Source organism: Pygoscelis adeliae, unplaced genomic scaffold (genome assembly GCF_000699105.1).
Source record: "Pygoscelis adeliae isolate BGI_AS28 unplaced genomic scaffold, ASM69910v1 Scaffold103, whole genome shotgun sequence".
In the NCBI taxonomy this organism is placed as follows: Eukaryota; Metazoa; Chordata; class Aves; order Sphenisciformes; family Spheniscidae; genus Pygoscelis; species Pygoscelis adeliae.
The window spans coordinates 1537613-1548938 of NW_008824723.1; the positions used below are offsets into that span (position 1 = coordinate 1537613).

Consider the following 11326-nt stretch of genomic DNA (forward strand, 5'->3'; position numbering starts at 1 on the left):
CTTTCCCTGCAATGTCAGGAACCGACGTGGCAGCTTATTCCTTCCAGCAGAAGGCTGAAAAGGAGTATTTCTGGAGCCTGTAAACTGCTTTCCAAAATGGAGAAACAGCCAGTCCTTTTCCTACTCCTAACTCCTTAGGTCTTGATTTTGCCTTATCATTGCTATACAAGTGTATCTCGTTGCCTCATAGTGTTTAAGTCACGAACTGACCAAGATATAAAATCTTACCAGTCTCTATCATTAATCGTTCACTAGGAATAGATTTCAGTGTTTCCAAGTTGGCTTCTGTTTTCAATGAACTAGAAAATCAGAGTTTGGTAAAAAAAAACAAAAGTGTATAAAAGTAATTACTTTGTCTGTTGAAATGTTTTGCAGCAAAGGCAGCTTCCTAAATAATTTTGTTACTGAATAAAAATTGCTTCATTTTTAAAAGTGCTGCCTGTAAATTCAAACTTTGCAGAAAACGGCAAATTTGGAGAGTTACTCAGTGAAGCCGTCTCACCCCAGTAAGCATGCAGAATCCCTGCCTGCACTGCCCATACTTGCCTGGCCTCAGCGGCCCATGCAACTTACAGAGTGGTGCTGGCTGGCTTTCGGCCAGATGACTGCCGAGAATTCAGACTGCATAACCAGTAGATAAGGCTGCTCAGGTTACATTTGCATCCTGGATTTGACATGGCAGCTTAAAATTACACTATTTTTTAAACAGTTCTCAGAAGGACTGCTTCAACGTTCAACAACCTTACTTATTTACAAACAAGGACTGACCTGAGGGTAGTAGAATGGACCTAAGACTAGATTAACTCGCTGAGCCGTGAGTTAAGAACTTTTTATGGCTAGTAGACTAATGAGTACAATTCTAAATCTGTCAGATGATTAAGAGTCTAGTGAGCTTTGAAAACTTGACCTCATTGTTCAAAAGAAAGCAATGAGTTCACTACAGCTGACATTTTAAAATAGTTTTATTTCTTGTAAAGAGCTTACCAGCCATTTATTCCAATATAAAGATCCAAATCTAATATAGCTGCTGCTTCTTCCTTCGTGCCATCGAAAGAATGTACCTAGAACATATATAAATATAGATGCACACATATACACAAATATATGTACTTCATTTCAAATTCCAATCATTTAAAAGTACGTATTATTTTTTATTTGCATCATAAATACCTTTGATAGTATGCATTACACATCAATACAAACATAAAGATGGGACACGGCTCAGTTGATTCTGATTTGGGCAAAGTTCAGGCTGAAGTCACTTGAATACTGCCAAGAAAAGTGGTTACCACATTTTATGAGTGATAAATATGTGTAGAAAAGGCCTATCCAGTGATACTGCTTTTGGTCCAGGAACTTCCTGTAGCTGATAGCTGGGAGACCATACACAGAAAGTAATCCTGCGCACGCTGAATTTTTACATTCTTTCCTTAGTATTCCCTGCGAGGCACTGTCAGGGACATAGTAAGAGCAGTGTTATGTTCTCCACAGATTTTAGTCCACGGGAACTAGAGAGACAGTCTATTCGGTCATCCCAGGGACTAAAGAGGCAAGTGGTAGGTCACAAGGTGCAAACAGCGTAATGCATCTGGGAACCGCAGCTTCTCGGCCCGAGTGGAGTGAAGACACTGTCTGCTTCCCCATGCTGCGAGGGGCACAGTCAGTTGCAGAGGGTGCCTGCTCATCATTTCTCTACTAGTTACTGGTTTGGCAGAAAAGAGAAAGGAAGGAAGGAGAGGCTGTACAGTACTATGTAAGAGCACAACACGCTAAGTATTGAGCTAGGGGAAGGTGCTTGCAGTAACAAAGGGGAAACCTGGGGACTGAGATATTATTGTAGGAGGTGTGGTCTGATGTTAGTAGGATACAATAATCCAAGGATTTATTACTTTTGGAAAACACTGCCATAATGGAAACCTGAAAGAGCTTTCTTAATCATTCCGTCCAAAGTTTTTCCTGTTATGCTTTTGAATTAAAATACACGATCTGAATATCTAAAGACATAAAGCAATCAAAAGTTACATCTGGGTCTAATTTGAAAATGATGTCTAACGTCAGAAGCAAATGTTTGAGGTTACGGCTTCCACTGGGAACACGCATCTAAATTATCTGTGGTCTGAATGCACTGCAGTTACAGACACTGAAGAACTGGGAAAAGGCCAATGTCAATTTTAAGGTGCTTAAACTGTCCTTCTGACAGGCCAAGAAAAACTCTCATGTCAGCTGCAGAGTTTTTTCTCAGCCTATCTTCTTACCTTGCAAAAAAAAAAAAATGTTGAGTAAGCAATGAAAATAAAAATACTAGAAGGGACTGGAAAACACTTACTAATTAATAATAACTTAAATCACGTAACAGGAAGCCTACCCAGATTCCATGACAAACAACAAAGTTGCATATTAAGCAACGATATTCACACACATACGTGTAAAAATGAATGCTACACTGAAGTCCATACTTACCACCCCTCCTACAAATCTATCTCGGTTTCTTCTCATTATGTCTATGAAATGAAATAAATAAAAATGTAAGACAGCTTTATAACAGACAAAGGTGAAAGATTCACGTTTCCAGATTTTTCATACTCAGAATTTGCTGAGTATGAAATTCTCAAACAAAACCCACCTAAAAATTCAGCGTGTGAGTTTCTACAGTGAAGAAACATAGGCAGTTGTGTCTGTTCTGACAGGTCAAATTGTTTTTCAAAATACCTGTGAAATAAAAATCACTTTTAAACAGAAACTCAGCTTAAGAGCAAACAGCAGAAGAGTTTTTTCCAGCGCTTGTACGTTTTAGTCCTCCAGAACTAAAGACAGAATTAATGCATTTGCCATGCAAAAGCTCTTATTTGTGCAAGGATTTAAAAGGAACCATGGCATATGCATACAGTAGTGATCTGTGCTGGAAGACAGGTAAGAAGTGGCCAAGAGCATCAATACTGACGAATGCACACATATATATGCTAAGCATGTACTCTTGTGTAGTGCAGGTGTTGGAGTTCGGTTTTAGTTATTTATTTTTAATGAAAGAGGAACTGACTGTTCTCTCCACAAAGTTTTGAAATGTCAGGAAGGGGGAGTGTGGATCACACAGAGGCCACTATTTCAAGAAGCACTTGTAAATGCAGTGAGGGCGAGTGAGGGAGCACTGTGCAGACTTCTGTAGCCTCAAATGGCCAAAAACTGCATCAGAGCTGGCTGGCCTGTGAAGTAACAAATCCAGACTTTTTGTTTGCTCTTCCATGAAGCAACCTTTCCTCTCTTGGGGTAGAACAAGTACCAATATTAGGCATCTTACTTCTGCCTCATTCTGCCTATTGTCTTCACTGTGCACAAGTCTTCCTGTCTCCCCTCCTCTCTTTTGCGCGCCTGCATCCTTTCCTTTTCACTCCTTTTTATCCCTCTCCTACGTTCTAGTCCTAGTATTCCCTTTGAAGAAACGGTGACAGAGAGGCAGCCATCCTATGAAGAGACATCAAAATGTGGGCAGTGGGAAGGTAACTAGGCAGCCAGTTTCCCCAGTGCAGTTTCCAAAGGAAACTAATTAGCACTGAACTAACCTGTCACTTGTCATTTACAGCTAGTTCTGATCCCAGAGCATTGTCATTTACCATTTCTGTCTGCCACACTACACCCAGGCATGCAAGTTACCAATGCTCCAGAAACACAGTAGAGGAACTAATGCATGGCAGAGGGCCAACAGTCCATAGGTGACTCAGTATCCATACATAATTTGTAAGATGACATTATTGGGACAAGGCAAGAAAGACAACATGGCCTGTCCCAATAAGGCTGGGACTGTATGCACATATTGGATTTCTTCAGGTGTTGCTGTTAAAAGCAGTCCAGGTTACTGGGGCATTCCTATCATCAGGTATCAGGAACATTTCAAAGGCAAACTCAAGTGTCCACATACTGCTGTGTATGATTCACATACCAATCAGGAGAAAAGTGGCAGCAAACCATTAGTTTGATTTACATTTTCCTAAAAAAAAGACAATGCAACTAGTCATTTCATTTTGTGCAGTTTTCACTGTATATTACAAGTTGATATTTCTCTGATGAAAGTTACCTTCCCTGTTTATCAGTACAGATCTCCGAGATAAAACAGGTGGAACAGAAATCGGCTGTAATGTTAAAAACTGACATGAAAACTCAGGAGAATAAATTACACCTACTTTGAATCTTCTTTGTAGTCTAGATACTGTGCTTAGTTTAGCTTGTTTAACTAAATAGAAATTCAATTGCAACTCATGATAGCTCTTGCGGTTAAATAGCTACAATTGCTTGATTATTGGTGTTTGTTTTTTTTTTTTTTAACAGAAGACTTGTTCATAAGGAAATGAGGTTTTAGAGACAGTGCTGCAAATAAGACCCTTAAGTAACCTACTGCCAATTTCAATCTAATCTTGAGAAGGGCAGTGATCTTGAAAGTAAAGTTTAGTGCCCCTACAAATGGAAAGGCAACTCAAGCTTCTTCCATTCCTAGCAACAATGAAGCCCAATGCATGCTGCTACTTGCCCTGTCAAAAAGAAAGGGAAGGTGAATGGGGAAGTTCTTAGATAGAAAAAATAAAAAAAGGAAAACAAGAAAGGAAAGAGAAACCCCGGAAAAGCATGAAGAAACCAGACATACAGTGATCAGAACGGTAACGAAGTAAATCAGTGGGAAACTAAACTTTGCTAGTTCCAGTGCTGAAGGAACCACCTTTTTCTCTGGGTGAGCAGACTGTCATTCCATATACGCTGGTTCTATGTTGCGTCTCAATAAGGAATTCTGAAAATATTTCTGCATGGTTATTTGCAGGTTTAGTTTTGACCATAAAGTTCAAACACTGTGGTATTTTCAAGCTTAGGATCAAGACACTAAAGGAGCTGAAGCAAACCAGCCTTGCTGAGGTAGAATATCCCCAAACAATTCTGGATTAACGAATGAATAACAGTGCATGTGATTTTGTTCATCCCGTCCAATTTGGTTAAGAAAACTCCTGTTTCCGTGTTGCCAAGCCCCACAAACCTCTTCCAGTAGGACAGCAGGAGTGAAACTTCTATATATTTATCAGTCCATTAATAATGTGACCCTCACCATAATATGAAGGCAGTACCTTCATCTAACTAGCATTCAAATCACCATTTTCTGTTGGAAAAGTTATGAGAATGGAGAAAAATTCTGACAAAAAAAAGTTCTTAGGGCTGCTTCAACAAAGGAATTTCATCTTTATTAGCTTCTCATCTTTATTAGCTTTTCAATCCAAGAAGAAGGATAAAAAAATGAACATTTTTACAGGTGAAAATTATCCAGAAGAAAATATGCATAACTAACTAGAAAATAATGATTAAACATTAAACAAAACAGAGGTCATGCTCACATACTATCCACTGGGAAACTACCATACTTCTCTTCTACAGGGTAACTGCAGCTGCTTGCTAGCTATTCCAGTGACTGCTACAACACCTGAACTACAGATTGGCTGAAAACCGGTGACCTGCCTCCATGCATTTCACATTTGCCTTTTTTTTTTTTTTTAGTTCATTTATCAAGCACACATTGAATATTAATTTGAAGAAAGCACCATCCAGTCTGTTAAAGGTCATGAAAGCCAAACTGTATCCAACTCCATAGCATTCAATTAGCAGAAATGAAAACAACCCCAAACCCTGACCATGTTTTACAAACACGTGAAGGATGAAGAGCAGGGAAAGCTGTCCATTTAGAAAACACGGAATTTACAAACACAGTGGTTGCAGGCATCTGTCCTTGAGGCTTTCAATATTTCTTTAGGAAAGACATGGACCTGTTGGAGCGGGTCCAGAGGACGGCCACAAAAACGATCAGAGGGATGGAACAGCTCTCCTGTGAGGACAGGCTGAGAGAGCCTGGAGAAGAGAAGGCTCCGGGAAGACATTATTGCAGCCTTTCAGTACTTAAAGGGGGCTTCTAAAAAAGATGGGGACAGACTTTTTAGTGGGGCCTGTTCTGATAGGACAAGGGGTAATGGTTTTAAACTAAAAGAGGGTAGATTTAGATTGGACATAAGGAAGAAATTTTTTACAATGAGGGTGGTGAAGCACTGGAACCCCTTGCCCAGAGAGGTGGTGGATGCCCCATCCCTGGAAACATTCCAGGTCAGGTTGGAGGGGGCTCTGAGCAACCTGATCTAGTTGAAAATGTCCCTGCTCATTGCAAGGGGGGGTTCTATAATTCCACGATTCTTCACTTCCTTGTATTTTTTGCTTTCTGTTTTTTTTATCAATTACCTCCTTCCAACTGCAATTTCCAGCAAGAGCTCTCAATAGAACTCTTAGAAACTAGATTTATGTATTTCATATGATTTACTGAAATAGCTCAGATAAAGACTTTCTGTCATTATCAACCTTAATTAGAAAGGACTCACCTACCACTTTAGAAGTGATTTCTGTTCCACCCTGTCACCTCTTTCCTCACAACCCAGTTTCAGAGCACTTGATTAGAAGATTTTCACTACAGGTCTTCAGCTGCAGTCCATCAGATAAGGAAAATCAGCTATTATTTTTTTTTCTCCCAATTAACATCAAGGCAGTAAGGATCTTAAAATATGATACTCCACCAGTGTTTTAGTTTGCCACAGAAAAGAAACAGGTTACGCTCCAAGGTGTGCTTTGCTGAACTTTGTGTACACTGAATTCTACCAGGAAAAAAGGTTCTGTCCACTTCGCTGAATATTTTACTGTATGACTGTAGCTTTATGAAGAAAATTCGACCTACCGCTAACATGTGGCAATTAGAAAAAAACACAACTAACCACTGCCCCCCAGTGACTAATTTACTGAGAACAGTAATATGCAGGCACAACTCATTAATCACTCATCTTATCTGAATTCATCACTTACATCTTTCAGTCACTTCCCTCTCTAGACGGAGTTCTCACTACAAGAATGCAAGCTGATTTTAGCAGCTGTGGCAGCTTCTTTCCATTCAGTATCTATGCTGCATACATTACTTCAAAACACAGATCTCTCCAGCCCCTGGGATAACCTTTTTCATCAGCTCTGAATTATCTGTTCCCAGCTAACACCTCCCTTAAAAGCTCATTTTTTTCCACTGCCAACTTATCCTTTTTGATAGTTCTGTTCCCTTCCCTGTGCCTTTCACTCAACCTAATTCTTCTTTCACACACTACAGTTATGTTATTCGCCCCATGAATCTCTAAGTTCTTGAGTATTAGCAAGAATGGACATCTGTCACACCCAGAAACCCACAAATTCTGATCAATTTTACAGAAAAAGACATGCTAAGTCAACACCAGGCAGGTAGCAAAATTTAGCACATAGCACTACTTGAATGTAGGCATCTTTCTTTAAAGTCCCATTTCTGCCAAAAAACCCAGATCCAACCCTGCAAATTGCAGGTCTATACCTGACAAAATGTTACCTGGTAGAACACAAGATAGAAAACACTCCTGTAAATTGCTACAAGTCAATTTATAGTCATCAAAAGCTTCTTACTTGAGTTGGATGTCCTTTGGGCAAAATTCTAATCTATCGAAATCTACAAATAGAAAGAACAAAAAACCCACTTAGTGTGTCAGGATTTTTTAATATATGTGTAGAAAAAAAAAATATTGAAGTACTAAGATTAACACTTACCTAAGCCACATTCTCCAACTGCTATTACCTTTGTCTTATTTTTTTCAATCAGATTTTTTAATTCAGATAAATACTGTTCAGGGCTACTCTGCTCAAATTCTCCACAGCGGGTAGGATGACAGCCAACTGTACTGTAAAACATGTCTAAAGCAAGATAGTATTAGGTTTTAAGAAAAAAAGAAAAAAAAAGAAAATTTATATAAGGTATAGATCGTATCTGTATCTGGACTTTTTTTTATTGCTCATAATTTTAAAAGAAAACTCCCTTTGAACAACTTTATCTTGCTGATAATTTTATTACACTGGTATTTTCTGCTTTAAAAATCTTAGACTATCTCTAGTGGAAGTGTGTGCATGTGTTTCTTTTTAGTACACGTTATTTAGTATACTCCAAAACAGCAACTCAAACCTGAATTATTCTGGTGGAGCGGCCCTCAACAAATCATACAATTGTTGAGGTTGGAAGAGACCTCTTGAGATCATCTAGAAATGTATCTCGTTCAAAATGCATCAGGTTATCCTCAGCTGTAAGATTTGCAGACAGCATGTGATTTCCCCCGTGTGCCTCTCCATTAGCTGTTACAGCATTCTGCAAGCAACATCTAGCCTGATTTACCCAAGTGTCTAATCTAGATTACCTTAGTGCCAAAACTAACATTTCTGCTAAGTGCCTTTAAGGAGAATGGAAAAGCATGGTGGTGGAGGGAAAGACTACATAAGGTCCTGAGCAGCTTGACCTAATTATTAAAGCTAGTCCTGCTTTGATGGAAGTGGAGAGGTAGATTGGGTTGGACCAGATTACCTCCTCAGGATCGTTCCAACCTAAATTATTCTGCGGTTCTGTTCTGTAAATAGTACTTTACCATGTGCTTTAGTTCAAATACATATTTAAGTAGTTAGTGGAATGATATTTGCCTTTTCACAGAAAGAAAGGGAAAGGTAGGAGAACCATAAAAAGAAAGATACCTCTCTTGTTCAAGCTGGCCATGATAGATTGGTAAGTAAACAAACAAACAAAACCCCACCAAAAAACATATATTCCACACCATATAAGCATTCCAGCTTATTTCTAGAAGAGAGCCTTGTAACAAAATTTTTATTCCAGAAGTTTCCTGTGATTTCTATCTAGAAATAGAAATTACAGGAAATTACAGGAAATTACAGTTACCAATCTAGAAATAGAAAAAAAACCAAAGACTGATTCCTTCCAACGCCCAGGGATCTAAAAAGCAACATACAGAAACTCATACACAATGCATTCATCCCATTCTGAAACATAATTTCTCATTTTAATCTGAGATTCTGTAAACACGTCCAGGGGCAGGTCCTTTTGAACTCCTAATTCTGAGAGTGGAGAAGGTTATATTTCTGACTGACAACATAAGTTCAAAGTGAAAATACCATTTGTCTGTGCCAGCTGCAATGCATCTTTACTATCCTGTAGACTCCCACCTGTAATCAAAAACTTGGAAGAAGAAAAGTACTGTCAGCAAGCATGTTCTTCTTCGAACATCAAACAATGTTTAAGAAAACACTCAGATATAAGTAAGAATCTAGACAGAGAACATCAGAAGACAATTACTAATGTATGTATGACAAAATTTCATAAATCAGTAACAAACATCAATAGTCCTCAGGAGCTAGTAAATACACTAGGTATCAAAACCTGATTTTTTTCTTTATCAAGTATCTTCTATGCTAAGTATTTAAACCATGAAATGAGTAAAAATACTTCTATTTGCAGCAATATTAACTTCATTAGACAATGACCCAAGAAACTTTATTTGCATGCAAGAAATTATATTCAGAAACATTTTCTTTGTCTTACAGGTGGAGAAACTAAGAACTCCCAAACACCCCAAAAAAACCCCCAAAAACAAAAACCGTGAAGTATTAGAAAGCAGTTTAAAATATTAAAGAAATTTTATTATAAGAAATTACCTTTTTAACACCAACTTTGACTGCTCTCTCTACCACATCCAAAAAGTCATCTGCGAAAGTTCATAAAAATATCACAAACTGAACTTAAGGTTTTACAGCGTAATTTAACTACTTTTCAACTAAAAATCACATGCAGTCAAAAAGCCTATCATGAACAATCTTTAAATCACACTTGATTAATCGTTAGAAGACAATAACAAAATGCAATAACTAAAGATCCCATTTAAATCCAAGAAGTCAACAGAAGTTTTTCCACATACTTTAGGAGACTCTCTGTTTTTACATCTATCTCTAAAGGCCATGAGAGCAAAAAAAGCATCAGTTTTAATTAGTAACTATGATTCAGCAATGCAATACTTTGCTAGTTTATAATTCATAATTCTCAGATCAGTTTTTCCATGCAATTCTAATACAAATAGATCAGCAATTGTCCATTTTGCTCCAGAAGCAGTTACCTGTATGACAACTTAATAGTAGTTGAGAAGAGAATGTATTTTGCTTAGAACATCTAACTTATTTTGTCACACTTTCTTCTTCAAGCCGTAGTAAATAATAAGCATCCAGTTTTTGAGGAGAAAATAGAAACTCTAACCTCACATTCCGACATATAAGAGGTTTCTATTTTAACAAGAGGGATCCTGTCTTTCAGCAGATACAAAGAAACATTTACCTTGATGTTTTTGTGTTCCCCTGTAGATTCCTCTGAACATAGGATCTGTGAGGTTAATACCAATATCTATAAAAAAACAAGTACAGAAATTAGATGTTATAGTCACTCCACATTTCATTCTGGGCATTAGCCAACTAGGGAAGACAATGGAAATCACACCTTAACTAGTCTCTGACTACCACATCGATGGGCCATATAAAGCTTAAGCATAAGTTTACTTGTATAACTTGAGAGCTTACTCCTTACTAGAAGTGACAGAAAACTACAACGTTGGCCTTCCGTGCAACTCCAGACTTATCCTATGAGTGTATAAGACACGCCCTCATAATCACCAAAGCTAATACATATATACTGTTTATTGCAATTAATTCTGCTTTTCACATGAAAATACAGATTTATCTCTGCCAGCAAGCAGCAACAGGGAAGGAAAAACGCAGCACCTCACATGCAACCTTCACACGGTGGAAGCCGCAGCAGGCTGCCTCACAGAGCTGCCCGTTTTCCCGCCTACTGCCCGTGACCATCCAGCCCGGCCAGCAGCACCAGCAAGGAAACCTGCAATGCAGCCACCGGCCCAGGCCGCTCCAGCCCCAGCCCTTCTCCACTCGGCTCCCAGGGCTTCCCTCCAGCTGCGGCCCCGCGGACGAGGGCCGAAGCACCGGCTTCAGGAACGGCCGCCTCCGCAGCTGCCAGAGCCCACCTTTCTAGCGGGGCTTCTAGTGGGAAGGGAAATTTTCCAAGGTAATATTAGGCTGCTCAGCCACACGTAAAAATTCGATCTGAACCAACCTTCTTACGTTATTTACATACTTCCTGTCGAATTTCCTAAGAATATTAGCGTTTTCATCCAAGCCAATTCCATACAATTAGAAACAACCACGACCAACGCTCCAACGAGAAAAAGGGGACGAGGGGCGGCCAGAAAACCCAGCGGTTAGGGATAACTTCGAGGAGCCACGCAGCAGCCCCTCAGTGCCCTGCGTGGAGCCTCCAGCGACGGCAGAAACGTTCCCAAACACTTCGTGTGGGCTCGCAGGCAGCCTGCATCTCGGCCCCGGAGGCACCGAGAGGGTCTGCCCTGGATGAGGGGCA

At 39.3% G+C, this 11326-nt stretch overlaps 1 protein-coding gene across 1 annotated transcript in view; it reads right to left on the minus strand.

Annotated features, from left to right (window-relative positions):
• The window catches only part of TATDN1 (TatD DNase domain containing 1), a 14487-nt gene extending 4185 nt beyond the window's left edge, over positions 1-10302 (minus strand). The window contains exons 1-9 of the mRNA XM_009323346.1: positions 10235-10302; positions 9565-9614; positions 9025-9088; positions 7624-7767; positions 7483-7525; positions 2624-2709; positions 2461-2501; positions 985-1061; positions 229-299 (exon numbers count right to left, since the gene is read on the minus strand). Coding sequence (XP_009321621.1) covers positions 229-299; positions 985-1061; positions 2461-2501; positions 2624-2709; positions 7483-7525; positions 7624-7767; positions 9025-9088; positions 9565-9614; positions 10235-10274 — 616 coding nt within the window. The 5' untranslated portion in view covers positions 10275-10302. The remainder of the gene's footprint in view (positions 1-228; positions 300-984; positions 1062-2460; positions 2502-2623; positions 2710-7482; positions 7526-7623; positions 7768-9024; positions 9089-9564; positions 9615-10234) is intronic.
• Between the last annotated feature and the right edge of the window lie 1024 nt (positions 10303-11326).